Here is a 17437-nt window from a genome sequence, read left to right on the forward strand (position 1 = left end):
GTTAATCGTCGATTCTCAATCACAAGTCTCTTCATTGATCATCAGTTGATCTTGATAGTCCTGGTCAACGCACTCTCGACCCTTTTTGAATAATTTGTACCAATTAAAAACACCATCTCGCGACAAATAAGATGTCACTGACAGTCATATCAACCAAGAAAAAAAAAAATTTCGACGAAAGGGTTTTCGCGCGAAATTTAAATTAAAAAGTCTTACTATTTTTTGCCCATAGATGTATAGGGACTTTTTAATGGAAACTGGTTCATTTTAAATAAAGGGTCCCACGATTTTTTGGCGCTTAACATTATTTACGATACAGTGAACACCTTTAGAAACCGCTTTTATATTCCTGCATCATGTTGCACGGAAGGTATATCACTTTCGTGTCTCTAATGATTGTTTGTGGCATCATAAAGTAATAAAGAACGATAACCTCCGAGAGAAGGTACTGCAAATGAAGGGAATCGGAAGTTTGTAATGAGTTACTGAACGTCTTTCAGAGTTTTTTTTTCAAATTATATAAAATTATGGAGTAGAAACCACAGGTACTTAATGGCTTATCAACTTCAAATTGTATATTGTGTGTTATAAATAATGTTATCTAAACGTCGGTCGATTATCAGGCGAGTAAAACTTCTTTCGAAACATAAATGGAAATATAAGTTTTAGATAATAAACTAAAGAAACAAATAAATGTTCTTCAACTTTTACTTTTTATACACTCATAACATACTTCACATAAGTTTTATGGTTGTGTTTCCATAACGGTAGCATCTTAAAATAATCCAGATGTATATGATGTTATTTGTGAATATGTTTCAGTTGGAACTGATTTACGTGTGTCTCTCTGTGTATACGCTCCTGTCCAATATTCCTTCGACATAATCGCCCAGCAGAGTCGGGAATTCGAGCAACCATAGGTCGGTCTTGTAACGCGTTTACTCTAGTGGAACATGCGTATCCACAGTGACGTCGTACAATGCGCATCGAATACGCTATTGCTGATGTGGAGCAGAGTATCGAAGAGGACCTGGATGAGCCTCAACAATTAGAGCTTCGCCCATCCACCTTATGGAGTATTTTGCGGCAGGATCTTAGTTTGCGGGCTTACAATATTACCCAGCGTCTCGTATCTTCGGTGGACAGTCCCAAAACAAGAGGTCAGGGATTCCGATTTTCACAAGAATATTTTGTTCTGCGTTGAAGCTCTCTATTACGAGTAGTTTAACAGTCACATTTGGAGTGACGATAATCCACAAGCCATTGTTGAGATGTTCTTACATCCTCAAAAAACCACAGGTTAATGTGCTCTATGGACAGAAGGAATCATTGGTCCATGGTAAAAAAACACCCTTTATAAAGTATCTTAATGAAACTTAAAAGTTATAAGGAAATTTGTCACGGACCCAGTTTGCAATCCATTTCTTCATCTAAAAACGAAAACTGTTTATAGAAATTATAAATTTATTATGACATTTCAAATTCGTGCACACTCCTTTAACCATCATTCTTTGAGAGAGTACTTCATATTTCGTTCCGCATAAATTGAAGCTCACCTTATTCGTTTTAAATTGTTATTTATGTAAATACAGGTAGTGGATATGTATATATTAATTGCGTTATTTGAAAACACTATCAACAGTTAAACGGAACGTGCTCTTTGAAGCTCTAAGCTCACTGCACTGTTACCATTCTCAACGCCACTCAGCGCCGCTCACGGCAAGCAATCTAAACTCACTCCGCCGCGCCGCTGTCCACTACAAGTCGCATTCTCAATGATAGGTCAATTTATTTGTTTTATAACAACAAAAGCTTCTTCGTTATTTTTTTACAAGTGCCGAATGCAAGAGCACAAAACTGCACGATGACAAGTTATTTGCATACCCAAATGCTCAAAAGCAGGTATAACTTAGAATGCGAGCAAGTGGATTGATTCTCACGTCACGTTACATCACCGAGACAGGTTACAGATTTAAGCGGCAATTGGCGCGGTGGGCGGCTACGCCTGATCACCACAGATGCGAGTAAATACAGTTTATAAACAGTTTGTGTTCAACTGTCGTTTAGTTCAGTTTTGTATTGAGCATCGTCGTTGAAGTTCGGCGCGCAGGCGTTAAATAAATAAAACAGAAAAGTAAAAGTTGAACAGCAAGAGGGTTTAAAGTGGTGCATAAAATTATTTAAGGTGAGACGCATTTATAACAAGTGCAGGTGAACAAAGGAATTAGGTACCATATATTATGAAAAAAATAAATATTTTTGTATAAATAATGACAACGGCGAATGCATCCAATATGCATTCATTAAGAAGTGTATATACATACTTAGTAGGGCACAATTGCGACTTTAATACGGTTTGAAAAATACTTGCTTAATAAATTATATTTTTTTTTATAAATTATTTGGCATATTTCCATATTTAAATCGTAACTGTACTGAAGTGCTTTGAAGTAAAGTGGTTAAGCCACAATTTTGTGCCTTAAAACTCGGCATTGACTTCTAGCTTGCACTCGATATATTGTGTAGATATATGCATATGCATGGTACATATACAAGTATACTTGTATATTGTTGCGTCTTATTGCTTTTGTTTTTATTTATTTCTGAAAACATCTAGTACATTCTTCTGAGCAAGTCTTTAAGGCGCTGGCTAAAAGCTTTTGAAAACTGGTTGTGCTTATATCAACCATATATCAAATGCGCTATATACTATAGTAACGTAATCTGATCAATTTTTTCAGATATTGCAGCTTTGCCTTGAACAATAACAATAACCCATACCAAACTTCGTGAATACATCTCATCACAGTAAAAAGTTTTCTATACAAGAACTTGATTTTCAACGTTTGTATGACAGCTTTATGCTATAGTGATTTGATGTGAACAATTTCTTCGAAGATTGTATAGATGATTTTAAGAATGATCCATGTTACATTTCGTGAAGATATCTTGTCGAATGAAAAAGTTTTCTATACAAGAACTTCATTTTGATCGTTCAATTTGCTTTGCAGCCACATGCAATAGTTGTCCGATATGAGCAGTTGTGACAACAGAGCAACTCCTTGAAGAAAAGGGGATGTGCCCAAAATTTCAGATCGATATCTCAAAAAATGAAGGAGGAGTTCGCATATATACAGACGGATATTGCCAATTCCACTAAGCTCATCACGCTGTTCATTTATATACTTATAAATCACCTTCACCTTCAATGGTACCTTGATCGCCTTTCCAGTTCCTAGATCACCTTATCTTATAAGAGATATAGTGCACATAGGAATTTCAACCTTTAGTATACAATAGAATAAAATAAAATTACAAAGAAATATTAAAAAGTAAAATAATTTTTTTAAAAATATTAGATTAGGATTATATAAAGATAAAGGGTAAAGGATTATATAAAGAAGGTTCACACATCTGTATAGTACGAATTAAATTTAGAACTGCCTTAAATACCGTCGGTTTAAGCTCTCAATCCAATAAGAACGTATTTCTTAAGTGAATATTAAAATTTGGAGAACAAGGTTCATAAGCATGATGACACAAAACACTTTCATAGAATTGTAAGCCCAAATAACCCGAAAACTGTCGTATTCGCTATATTTTTGATTATTGGCAGATCTCTAAGATGTATTGATAGCCATAAATCCCCTTTAATCATTTTGTAGCAGCAATTCCAGTGGGCGCACATACCAGTATAAAAATTTCAACCATTAATACAAATTAAAGAACTATTTCTAACAAAAAACGTTAATACCTCTGAATCAACCAAGTGAAATTGCACAGAAAAATAATATCAAATACAATCAAACCAAGTATGTGTGCCAACTTAAAAGATTTTTGCTTCTTTGAAATTTTCTATATATAAGAGATATTTATCTTGAAACCTTGTATAAATGTATAACATCTGCTCAGATTTGACTGGACTGAAAAAAAAAACAAAAAAAAGTTTTACGTATTTTTATATAAAACTTTACTATTGCCTTCAAAATAGGCTCCCTTTTAGCCAATACAAGCATGACAAGGCACAATCTAATTTTCCATACATTTTGAATAAACCTCTACTGGAATAGCCTACTGTGCTTCCAGTAAATTTTGGATTTTTCGGTTTCAGCTCAATTTGGAGCTGGCTTGTTCTTCAGCCATATATCATACAACCTCTACTCGACATCGTGTTTGCTAAATTGCAGGATTTTTGATACGAGTCTAGCATTGATAGGCCTCATACCCAAAATATTACCCAAAACATTTACTAAAATATTAACCAGAAGGTGTTGAGTTTATCCATCACAGATGCTCTCTCTGCTATCTCTCATACCCAAAATATTACCCAAACATTAACCAAAATATTATTGAAAATGTGTTGAGTTCATCCATAACAGATGTTCTCTCTGCTATCTCTCTGCCATCACTACGATTGCCAAGCACTGTTTCTCTAACCTGTTCGATGTTATCGTCATTGACAGAGGTTTACATACTCTCCTACAAAACTTCATTCATTAGGAAACAAATTTTTTATCATTGTAACCGAGATACATAGTTCAGACAGGTTTTGGTTTATGTATTGATATTGTTTTTTATTTTTTATTGGATATTATATAAACTACTTTCAATTTAAAAAATGAGATAGTCGTTTCCGAACAACGAAAGTACTCTTTTAAGACACAAGAAATAAGTTTGAAGTTTTTTGACTTTGAAAGCAAGCTGTTAATCTGGCTAATTTCTCTGGTTATCTTTAATTTGGGCTATCTTTATTACCAGGAAAACCGCCCAGATCACGATCATAGAGCAAAATATGCATGTTATGCTTTATTTTACAAAGTCAGTCAGAACAAATATTTAGAAATTTGCTAATTGCCACTTTATTTGTAAAATTAGCCAGAAATCATCAGATATGTTTGTTATTTTGTATTTAAGATTAACACCGTAATCACCTAAGCGATAGAGCAGTGTAAAAATTGTCATACTATCGTTAATTCGATCTTTATTATTCGCAATGAAATTGAATTTTACTTTCACAAAACGCAAAATTCTACCCTGAAATTATTTTAATTGCTGATTATGTAATAGTTTTGTTGTATCATAGAAAATATTATTCAAGGTTGTGTTTCGGTGTAGAATTACTACTATCACCAACTATACTCACTACTTTAAATTAAAAAATAAAAAAAAAAACTAAAATCCCACAAAACTTTGAAAATGTATGATAAAAGTACACACACATTTCAAATTATTTAAGTGTGTAAGGAACCAATAAAGAAAACAATAATAAACATAATGACTTGCCTCTTGAAAACAAATCCAATTATGGCATGATAAGCAATACGTGATTCTAAACTAATACTTAAAATGTCATATACATATTTAAATAATTATAAATGATTTTAATTGCATTTACGTACCTACTATTTTTGCTATTATTATTTTAAGTATATACATTTAATGGCATAAATGAATTTTATTCTCAGGTCAAAGCTCTATCAAAATACCTAAGCGTATCAGTGATTACCAGGAATTATGATACGGATTGTGATTACTCCAGGAGTACTCACTTAAAACACAAATATATGTATTATGCATATTTACCGGTTACAGTTGTCTTAGATAACAAATTAAAAAGTTTCCTACGAGAGTATTGAAACTTACTAGTATCTGAGGTTAAGTAGCCAAACATTATACAGCAGAGCGATTCATTCATTGGGTTTAAATATTTCAATTGAAAAATCCACAAACTGACACATATACAGGGTTTGTCCGGAAAGTACATAATAGGATTGAGTCGATTTAAAAAAATGTATTGAACCAATCGTTACAATTCTTTAAAAACTTTCAAAATAGACTCCTTCTGCGTCGATGCAGCGCGATTTCCAAGCATTGAAGGCGTCACGGAAGGCATGCTCCGGAATAGCCTTGAGGTCCGTGATACATGCTGTTTAGATCCCCTCTGTTGTCTCAAAATACTTGCCTTTCATCGGCATTTTCAGGCAAGAAAACAAAAAAAGTCCGGGGGGAGCCACATCCTGTAGGGCGGCTGCGGGAGCAATGGGATACCGGCCTTGGTCTTGTCGGACCCGTTTGACAGTCTAATTTTTTACCAAACACAACGCAGAGTTGATGATTCGGAACAGTGTTTGTCGATGTGCAAGCGCAATAAGTCTGAAGACGAAATCACCGAAAAACGGTCGCTTTAAACGAAAAAGAAAGTGCTGTTTCAACAAGACAATGCACCGTGGCAAAAGTCAGTGAAAACGATGAAAAAAATCCATGCGTTGAGATTTGAATTGCTTCCGTATCTTCCGTATTATCCAGATCTGGCTCAAAATAAGGTTCTCTGGGATAAAATTTTCGTCAACTGAAGTGGTGGTCGCCGAAACTGAGGTCTGTTTTGAAGCAAGGGGCAAATTGTACTAAAAAATGGAATTGAAAAGATCAGATTATCAGTATATCACCCTTGAAGATAAAAAGCGTGTTTTACTATAGTGGGCCGGGGACCTTTCAAATTACCTGTTATATCCAAATTTTTAAGAATTTCTTTCATCGTAATCCCAAATAATTTTGTTGATTCGGACCTCGTATGATATGTAGGGAGTTGATCAAACCACTTAGAAATGCTTGTTTCGTCTGTCGTAGAGCCCGAATAAATCACTAAACCACTTTTTGATATCAGTAGCAAGCAATTTTCACTAAATATATAGCTATGCCTGTGCTTTTCTTTCCAAGCTTAGCATTTTATGTCCAGTTGTTTACCTTAGTCTCACTGTGTAACTTCGACGTAGATTATTTCTTATTTGTAATAAGCTTAACATTAATATATAAGAGCTATTTGATTTCAAGTGGCACTCTTAAGAAAAGAGGCATTTTGTACTTGTTTTGTCTTGCTTTGCACCTCAAAAAAAGTAATAACAGCAAGTCTTACATTAAAAAATCTCAAAAAAGTTATATTATATAAGAAAATTTGTTCAGAAATCTGAAAGTATTTAGCCCACCCTCGTTAGCATACAATTTATATGTGCTAAACAAGGTCACAATGAAATGAAATAGAGTTGAAAATGATGCGGAATAGTAGGCATATTTCAACAAATATTTATGGATCATTAAATGAGAAAATGAAATATCTCCGGGATACGGAAACACACTTCCACAAATACGCGCACGATTCTCGAGCGTTACTACTTGAGTTGTGGGTATACTATAGATATAAAAAAATATGATAATAAGTAAATGTATACCGAGTATAGTACATACAAAAATGATATGCAAAAAAAAAAAAACAAAAAACAGCGCAATTGGAAAGGCAGCAATTGAAATGGACGTAACCCTGTAAGTTGCTACATTTGTAGCAAAATTACAGAGAATAAGTGCTTCAGCACTAAAGTGCCATAAAAGCACGAATATGATCACACATACATATGTATATGTAGATATGTAGGCACATACCAGTAAATAGGTATGTCTCAGTTTTGCATGAAAAGTGAATTCACCTTTGCAATAATTTCGTTTTATTGGGCAAATCTCACTTTATGCTCACTGACCCACAAAAAATTTAAAAATTAAGGTTATGCTGACAGGCAGAGTAAATCACAGGGGGCAGAGTAAATACAAATGCGAGGAGATTGTGTCGACATGTGTTTTGTTTCTTATCAGCGAATTTTTTATTTTATTCATAAATTTTCAAATGTATGTTTGTGTATATTCGCTTCCCGAAATAAATATGTGATATATGTATGTAACATTGGTTTAGTTTTAACAGCTGTTTTGGAGGAAAGTAGTTGACACTGGCTTTTGACGTCAAACAATAAATCACAACACGGCTATTGTACAGCTGTCTAGTAACGGTGTATTATTACAGTTGTAAAGTATACTACTTTTTTCTTGAATGGATAACATTACACCAGCTCATAGTATATCACTTTTGATGTTATATTTATATGTTTTTAGATTTTCAAACGACAGTTTTCTTATAAAAAATTAAACTATCTCATTAATTTTCCGACCTTAACGGTAAAAATATTGCTTTTATAGTAAAATATATAATTTGTTTCTCATAATTTTTTTCCTGTACATTGATTTCCCGCACAGTTGGTTGGTACATACATACATACTACTATGAGCAAAAAATAATAAGAGTTTGTTCATATTTTAAAATTCTTAATTTGTTCCTCAAAATCTATGTCATCCCCTCAAGGTAATATACTTGTATCAACATTTTTTCCATTCTAAGAAACAGTCGTTAAAGTCAATTTCATGAATAACCTGGGAGTCGGATAGCATTATTTCACAGACATTAAAGCGAGCATCCTACTAATAAGCAGCTTCTTAGCGAGATAAATTGCAAAATTAGATCGATATCCCAAAAACTGAAAGACTAACTAGTTCGCATATGTGCATACAGACAGACGGACATTGCTAAATCGACTCAGCTCATCAAGCTGATCATTTATATGTATGAACATGTATGTATATTTTATAGGGTCTCCGACGTTTCTTGATTTCCAGGGTGTTACAAACTTCGTTGTGTGATTGTTTCATTCAAAATTGTTTGACGGTGTAGAGGGTTTTGCATTGCGTTTTGTGTGACTAGTAAGGAATCATCCACTATCGGGTAGAAGCTCAAGCTATAAGTCGTATCAGTACTAGCAACAATTACAGCGTATGAAGGCAGAAATCGTTCAGTAGTGTCTAGCTTTGATCAATAGCTTTTAGTTAGGAGGTTGGACCGGACTTGCTACCAAGTGATCTGTGTTTTTCTATAGCGAATTATTTTGCTGGTGGAAAATTCGTCTCAAGAAAAGCTTGTGAAATACATCCAGTTTTCAGTTTCCAAGTTCCCGTCCTTTCAATAGGAATGAGGATTTATATGAGAGTTATCTAATAAAACGTTGCATATTTGACCTAAATGGAATAATTCTAATTATATTCCTTCCATCAATTTTCTTTTAAGCTGCGATTTCAGACATTTTTAAGAGAAAATTGAACTAATAAACACTGGCTCCCAAATTGTCTAGCCAGAATAAAGATTGAATGACCTCCTTGCGCTCTAATTAGTATAGACCACCTTTCAATTCATGTAAACGGATTGCGGTAATACTCCTATATTACTTGCATGACAAAAGCTTACAGATCACAGTCTGCCAATATTTAGGGGTTACATGGGTTTCCTCTGGTAAAAAACAGCATTTTTCAAAAATTTTTTTTGTCATATAAAGAATTAAATATTTAATAAACATTTTTTAAGAATTGTATCTCAAAGACCCATGTAAAATTTCATGAAAACCGGTTGAGTAGTTCTCGAGAAATCGTGCTAACCGACTTCAAAATCACTGTTACGAGAAAAACGTGTTTACAGAAGGCGCACTTAGGCCAGTTAGCCTCGAGCGCACAAGTTCTCAAGGTAGTATCTCCAAAACTATTACTTGGAACAACATGAAAATTTAGGACAATATTCTTGAGGTAAAGCAATAAATGGGGTTCTGCGAAAGAATTATGGTCCTTTGCGGGTTGGCCACGGCGAATATCGCATTCGATAAAACGATGAGCTGAATTAGATATACGACGACATTGCCATAGTTCAGCTAATCAAAAGACAGGGGTTACGCTGGCTAAGTCATGTTGTCCGAGTGGACGAAAACATTCCAACTCTGAAAGTATTCGACGCAGTACCCGCTGGGGAAGTAGAGGAAGAGGAAGACAGCCAATCCGTTGGAAAAACCATGTGAAGAAGGACCTGGCTTCGCTTGGAATCTCCAATTGGCGCTACATTGCGCAACGAAGAAACGACTGGCGCGCTGTTATTAATTCGGTTATAATCGCGTAAGCGGTGTCTAGGCCAATAAAGAAGGAGGCAATGAATAATTTGATTTTTTGAAATCCGTAAACTCATGTAAGATGTAAAGAAAGTATGGCGCTAAGAGTAGACGGCTTGGTCAGTATATTCAGTGGAGATGTGAGCCCGAAATATCCATTTAAAATTAGCAATATGAATATAAAAATAAATATATATGACGTTTATAGACCGGGCTGATTATTTTTTCTGTCGTAATAAAAATTCAAATATGAATAGACATGGAAGTGACCCTATTTAGTTTTATTTCAGGACCATGCTTAGAGAACATCATAAAAAGAATTATTTTAACAAAAACAAACTATCGTGAATAACGGCAACTCAGTTTTTCTCACAACATAAGGTAATACGGAATATAGTCGCGAGGTTCTCAGGTTTTATCTCAGTTCCATTAGTTTTAGCTATATACTACTTTTTCGTTCTGCGAGTATGACAATATAGATTAATTTAGACAGATTACTCTACAAAAGTGTTTTATACATACAAGTTTATAAAAGTATATACTAAAATAACTTGCATATTCATATTCTAATATTCAATTGTTACTCTCCCTCTTTTTAGTGAATTGCCAAAAAAAAATGCACTCTCATTACGCCTTAATAGTCACACTGGCCTTGTGTGCGGTCAGCGCCCTGGCACAGGTAAGGTCTCAACAGTAAATAAAATTTATTTTTAGATATGTATTTAAGTGTCTAATGTGCTTTATGTATCGTCATTATTAATAATGGTGTCTCAATCACAGAAAAGTTCCACAATGGAAGCGATTGCCTACTTGGCGGGCACCTCCACGGTGAAGGGTAATGTCACTTTCATTCAAAATGGCTGCTCCGAAAATGTTCACGTGCGTGTCTATTTGGAGGGACTGACTCCCGGTAAACACGGTTTCCATGTGCACGAGAAGGGTGACTTGACCGGCGGCTGTGTCAGTACTGGCGCACATTTCAATCCCGATAAGGTAGGTATTTGACATAGTTCTATATTATTATAACAAAATATCGTAAGAAATGTTAATGAGTTTCTAAGTTAAATTAAATTCAAGGTTACGCAATTGGTTTTAACGTGAAAACTTCAATATATTAGTCGACCACCAGCTGAGGCGGAGCCTTCATCTTTATACAAAAAACGAGAGGCAAAATTTTTCATTTGCAAGAGTTCGTGACTAATATGGCCTACGATTTGTTTTGAGTTGCCCAAGAGGTTAACGAATTTACTCAATTTCCTTTTATGTTCCACCAATCTCACGAATTTTTGCGATATTCACTGGCGTAACCGCCTCTAGTAACCTTCGTGTACAAGGTACACCATTTGTTCTTGTATGGAGAGGCAAGATTCAGCATAGCAGTGCGCGAGCATTGAATATACTGGAACATTTTTCGCAGAACCTTCATCAAGCCATCAATTTTCACTAAAGTTGTTTCGGTCCATCCACGGAAGTCAAAATTTTTATATCCTAAACAGGGTATACGTATATTAAGTTTGCCACGAAGTTTGTATGGCCAAAAAAAATATCGATTGTATATTATACAACATATAGGAACAGCCTGGCGGGCTGAGTCGATTTAGGCACGTTCGTCTGTCTGTCCTTCTGACTATCTGGCTTTATATACGATCTAGTCCATCAATTTTTGAGATATCGATCCGAAATTTTGCATCTGTCTTTTTCTGAACCATAAGCTGCTTATTTGCCAAAACGGCCGATATCGGACCACTCTAGCATAAAGCTGTATGCAAACTGAACGATCAGTATGAAGTGCTTCTTCGGAAAACTTTTTCATTTGACGAGATATTGGACCAAAATTGGTATGGATTATTGTCTAAGAAAATAATGCGATCTCTAAAGAAATTGTTTAAATCGGATCTCTATATCATATAGTTGCCATACTAAACTAAACTAAACAATTGGAGCCAAGTTCTTCTAAGGAACTTTTTGTATTTTTGTGGAATATTGCTTCGGCGCAATCGAAGCTAACATTTTCTCTGGAGCTATTATAAATAAGGGGAGATAGATTCACTTTGAGACCGATTCTGTCTTGAAACTTTGCTAATATATCTATATATAATTAATATTCCACACTAATTCACATAACTAATAAAATAATAAAAAAAATCCTCCTCCACAGATGGATCATGGTGCGCCTGGCGATGAAGTACGTCACGTTGGCGATCTCGGTAATATCGAGGCTGATGCGAATGGCATTGTCGATACAACTTTCACTGACCACTTAATCAGTTTAACTGGCAAACGTACAATCGTCGGACGCGGTTTGGTGGTGCACGAATTGACCGACGATTTGGGCAAGGGTACCCACCCCGATTCGAAGAAGACTGGAAATGCCGGTGGACGTCTGGCTTGCGGTGTCATCGGTGTTAAGTAAATAAATATACTCACAACATGCATACACACCTACACTAAGAAAGCTTCAACAAACACTAAACATTATCTGTAACTGTTGTTTATAACTGTTTTGTCACTCAGTGAATCGAATTATTGTAGTTGCCACTCTTTTCATTTAAGTATATTGTAAATCTATTATGTATTTGGTAATATTTTCTTCTGTCCTGCTGTTCTGCTGCACTTCTGTTATTTTATTACCTTCTCGAATTCTATTTTCCTTTCATATATCTTCTGACTTTTTTATTGAAATTTTATATACTCATGTTTTTCCACTAATTATTGTTTATAAACAGAAATAAGTTCGCAATACCTGTGGCTTTGTCATCGCTTTGTTGTAAAGTAACTCGAATAAAATCGTTTGTGGTTAATCGAATCTGCCAAATTAACATTAAACTGTACTTTGCTTATTTACCTACATATTCGTGTTTATATTTATTTTAGGTGTTTATTTTTATTAGCTGTTTAATTTGTACTTGTGCACTTGTTTGTATGTACCATTCTGGTTTATCTTGTGTATATTTAGTTTTAATTAGAGGTGACACAGCACACATGCACACATACATGTTACATGTATGTATAGAAATGTATAGCACTGAGTAAAACGCTAACATCCTTCAAGGGTAGGTATGGGCTTAACACGTTCGCGGACGCAAAAAATTTTAGGGAGCTGCAAAAATATACAGGCAATTATTTTTGAAACTAGTTGTAATATCCGAAATCTAATTAGACATATATTATAAGAGTAGTCAGAACATCGTATTTTAACCGTTATATACAATGAATGCTATAGCATCCACGACGATATAGATAATAAAAGATAAAATAATATGAAAGTATCTAATGAACCAATTGGTCATTATTTCGAAATGTGTATTAATTACAAAAACTTAAGATTGTTTAAAATTAAATGAATAAAAATTGGCTTTAAAGTTTGAATGCTATAGCATTCACGTCATTTTGCATCAGTATGAAAATGAATGCTATAGCATTCACGTCCGCGAACGTGTTAAATACTATTTAGTATCCTTAACTACCAGCCAAAGTAAGGTTACATTCTGACAAAAAAAAACCCAAAATATTTAATTATTCAAAAATATTTATTTTGTCTCCATCAAAGTAATCTCCACCAGATGCAATACACTTAAGCCGATGATTTTTTCAGTCTTCGAAACCCTTTTCATAAGCACTTTTTGGGTTCACCTCTTCAGTGAATTTCTTTTTATCTCTTCGATTGACTGAAAATAGTTTCAACGGAGCGACAATTTTAGTTTGGGGAACAAGAAAAAATCACACGGAACCAATCTAATGAAAAGGTGATTGATCGATGGTATTCATCGCGTTTTGAGCTTTAAATTCGGACGGCTTTGGCCTGGCATTTTTGATTTCGGCTCATTTTTTTCCCGATGATTGTAGATGTTTTTGCATGGCAAACTCATAAACCCATGTCTCATCTGCAATTATAATGCTCTCCATGAATGTGGAATCGGAACTCGCACGATCAAGGATGTTCAAAGAGATCTGTTTACGGTGCAGTACAGTTTTAACGGGACGAAATTATCACCAAACTCACTTGAATGACCTCGCGAGAGATATCCGGCTTTCTTGTTATCTCTTTAGCACTTGCTTGACGATTTTCAAGCACCATATACGAGTACTTCACTTTTTCAATATTTTCATCAGTTGAAGGCGTCGAAGGTCGTCCAGTACGAGGAATGCCTTCAACGATCTTTCGACCATATTTGAAGACTTTGTACCACTCGTAGGCTTGTGTTCCGATTCAATACACTTTAAAAAATAATGTCCGTCTATCCTAACCTAAATTGTTAGATAGTTATGGAACCTAACCGTTAAATAGTGGTAAGCGTGGTTATCTTTTTCATACACTAAAAAAAATTGTGAAAAATAGTGTTCCCATCGAGTTTGCTAGGCATAGCTTTTGTAGTTTACGAGGTATGCACTGTGCATCACAAATTTTAGAGAAAGGACACGCCCTTTTCATAACATTTTAAACCTCTAATACCATTTTGTAGAGCAGTCAATTTTTTTTTTATTGAGTTATAAAATTCTTAAAAAAAAAGAACTTAAAATAATCAAATGATAGGTTAATCATCTAAAAGGTTAGATTTACCGAAAACCCTAAGAGACATTTTTTGCAGAGCATTCAATTTCTTAAGGCAAGGCGAAGGACCTTCAACGTGCAATTAAGAGTTCATACTTGCAGAGACTTTTTAGAGGTACCAAAGAGCCTATTTTTAAGTGTAGCAAGCGAAAAAACTATTCGACCCTAATAGACTAGGGACAAACCGCCAGCAAGCCAATTACTTTCGTAATCTTAATCAGTTTGATATACATAATTCTATTTCAATCTGTACTTTGGGTATTACGATCACCGTTAAGCTAAGGTATGAAAATGCTTCCTTTGTACATAACTCTGTGACACACTTTGGCGGTCTGAGAAGTTTTATACTGAAACCAGACGCCGTATCCCCTTGGTATTTATGGCCACACTCGTAGGGTATGTCGAGTTGGTTTTAGGAGAACAGCTATGAAAAAGCGTAAACACAGGGAGAACAATAAATCGTTAAATTTTTCGATCTAATCTCATGACAGTCGGATCTAACATGACAGTCTAACAGTACTCGAACTTGAAAATAAAACAAATTCTGCCAAACCATCAATATTGCGCAGAGTTCCTTGAAGTGTGCTTTCTGGTGATTAAATCAAACACAAGGAGTTGTGAGATTAATTCAAACGCTTCAGGAAATCGAACAACATTAGCAAATGCTCCGTTGAACCTGTTCTTTGAAATGTATACTCAAGAGTGACTTCTGAACAACAAATACATGAATACTTTCTTTCTAATACCGACCTGCTTGTCGAGGGTTAATAAATACTACTAATGTTGGATAAAGGCTTTGATTCCGATGACAATGTTTCAAAGTATTCTAGAAACATTTTCGTAACATTTCTGGGGTTATATATGTACATAATTTGTTTTAACAGAAAAGAAAAAAAATCATAATTAGAGAACTTAAATATTTGATTTAGGGCATATAGACCTCTGACCCCACTAAACCTTTTCTTAAAACAAAGTCTAAATAGAAGAAAATTTAAAAAACATATGCCTTAATAACGCGACTCATCTTTTCTTCTAATTTGTTTTCCCTTTCCAAGCACTTAGCTGATAATTCACTTTACTCTCATCTAATACTTTTAATATTTTAAGATCGAACAAATCTTTTAAGTTGGCAACTCGAAATCGTAAAGGAGATGCGATCTTTATTCCCTAATCCAATGATATAGTTAAAGATTTTGTCAAGAGTAGATCTTGAAATGACTTTTTTATTTGGTATAGCCACCATATTTAACATTATTAAAATATCTTAAAATTCTAACATAAACAAACTAAAAGAATACAAGTAATATACCATTCTAACCTTAAAAGTCGGTTCTTTCGTATGGGAGCAAATATGGAGAGCACTTCAAGTAACTAACCAAACATGATTACAGCAGTCGAAACTAATTTCAAATTCATTGAAAACTTTGAAACATATTTTTGCAGAGCTCATACACCACCACAAGTACCTGCTGTAAGTTGTGAACCGACATTTTATGTGCCACATCAACAGCCGCACGATCATGTTGTCTATCCCATTCTAACTTCGAGCCTACCATATCCATATGCATTGCCATATTTTTATTAAAACGCAAAAACAAATTCAAAGCAAACGTTTAGAGGCATCATTTGTAAAACTTAATCATATAAAATATTATTAAAAATATTTCTTTAAAGTGGTACATGTATGTATGTGTGTAAATCTTTTAGCAATGTCTTCAAGAAAATTTCATAAAATCATAAAAATGACATGTATGCTGCTAATTTTGATTTGAAAGTACAAACTTAACAGTCTCAACTACTAACATTTTTAGCGACATCGGTGATGAATGGCCCTGTTCGAGCGCTACAGGAAAAGTGGTTTCAATATTTGCCTTCGTCCTGACGGTATTAACCAGTCGCGTGCTCTATTAGGTGATTTCAACTCAAACGAAGTATAAGAGAATGGGAGCAGGATGTCTACTTCTCATATATCGCAATTTTAGAAATAATTCATGAAGTTAACAACAGAAATAATTTATGAAACACAAAAGTATTGAATTAATTTATATAAAAAAAAAATAAAAAATATTTTTAACAATAATTATAGGTAAGAATACTAAAAAAATGTATAAGAAAATAAATTTCGCCATTCGGCACAAACAAATCTCATTTTATTGTACAAAAAATAATAATTTTAAATACTTTATTCTACAAAGAACTTTATACACTACTATGAGCAAAAAATGGTACATTTTCCATAATTTTTAAATTTTTAATTTATTCCTCAAATTCCCTGAACAAATCAGGTGAATACGTTGTTTCGGGCAAGATATTGGTTGAAAATTGGGTGGAAAACTCTCGAAGAATCAACGCATAATACTCAAAAAATATTCCTTGTTGACAGTTTGGCCAGTCGGAAGGAATTCAGAAACTGTCAACATAACCGTGATTTTACACATGTTTTGACCTGTTTTTTCGGACTCGGCTCACCTTTGCGACGATATTCGACCGATTGATCGTCTGTTTTCAGATCGTAAGCATAGATCCAAGGCTCATAGCCAATAATAATACGTTTCGCGATATACAGGTAGACGGAAAGCATTGTTTCTCAGAAGTTAACTCGACGCCGTTTTTTCGACAAGATATAGTGATTTTGGAACCAATAGTGCTTTCACTTTTCTGAGACCCAAATGATCTTTCAAAATTGTTTTCACTGTTCCTTCTGATATTCCAACGATGGCAGTAAGATCTCAGGGTGTTAATCGTCGGTTCTTAAGCACCAGTTCCTTTTGACGTGTTGATCAGCAGTTGATGCTGATGGCCGTCCTGGAGGTGGTTCGTCATCAACCAGTTTTATCAAGATATCTCAATTTTTACTCAAGTTACAGCTAACACGGAAGGACGGACAAACAGACAGTCACCCGTATTTCAACTCGCCTCTTCATCCAGATCGAATCGAAGATAGCTTATAAAGTATTACATAATTCAGTTATCTTTTATGGTCTGAACGAAGAAATCGCAAAAAAACCGCCTCATTTCGAACTGTAAACGAAAGCGATAAGCAATTGTGTTTCGAATTTCTGGCGGCCACCAACTTCTTTCTGTT

At 34.6% G+C, this 17437-nt stretch overlaps 1 protein-coding gene across 4 annotated transcripts; it reads left to right on the forward strand.

Moving 5' to 3' along the window:
- The first annotated feature begins 2024 nt into the window (after positions 1 to 2024).
- LOC105233497 (extracellular superoxide dismutase [Cu-Zn]) lies at positions 2025 to 16495 on the forward strand. Of its 4 annotated transcripts, none has more exons than XM_049452264.1 (5): positions 2025 to 2185; positions 10400 to 10479; positions 10581 to 10793; positions 11959 to 12209; positions 15796 to 16228. In XM_049452264.1, the coding sequence occupies exons 2-5, from the start codon at positions 10417 to 10419 to the stop codon at positions 15935 to 15937; spliced, it is 669 nt and encodes a 222-aa protein (XP_049308221.1). In that variant the 5' UTR covers positions 2025 to 2185; positions 10400 to 10416; the 3' UTR covers positions 15938 to 16228. The 4 variants fall into 4 exon arrangements, with proteins under 4 accessions (XP_049308221.1, XP_049308223.1, XP_049308224.1 ...); XM_049452266.1 differs by having other exon boundaries at positions 2026 to 2185; positions 16164 to 16495; XM_049452265.1 differs by having other exon boundaries at positions 2028 to 2228.
- Positions 16496 to 17437: the final 942 nt, after the last annotated feature.

The sequence above is a fragment of the Bactrocera dorsalis genome, chromosome 3 (assembly GCF_023373825.1).
Source record: "Bactrocera dorsalis isolate Fly_Bdor chromosome 3, ASM2337382v1, whole genome shotgun sequence".
Lineage (NCBI taxonomy): Eukaryota > Metazoa > Arthropoda > Insecta > Diptera > Tephritidae > Bactrocera > Bactrocera dorsalis.

Coding starts and splice junctions, on each gene's coding strand:
- LOC105233497 (XM_049452264.1), top strand. CDS start 10,417: ATGCACTCTCATTACGCCTTAATAGTCACACTGGCCTTGTGTGCGGTC. Junction 10,794..11,958: donor CACATTTCAATCCCGATAAG/GTAGGTATTTGA, acceptor CCTCCTCCACAG/ATGGATCATGGTGCGCCTGG. Junction 12,210..15,795: donor TGCGGTGTCATCGGTGTTAA/GTAAATAAATAT, acceptor ATATTTTTGCAG/AGCTCATACACCACCACAAG.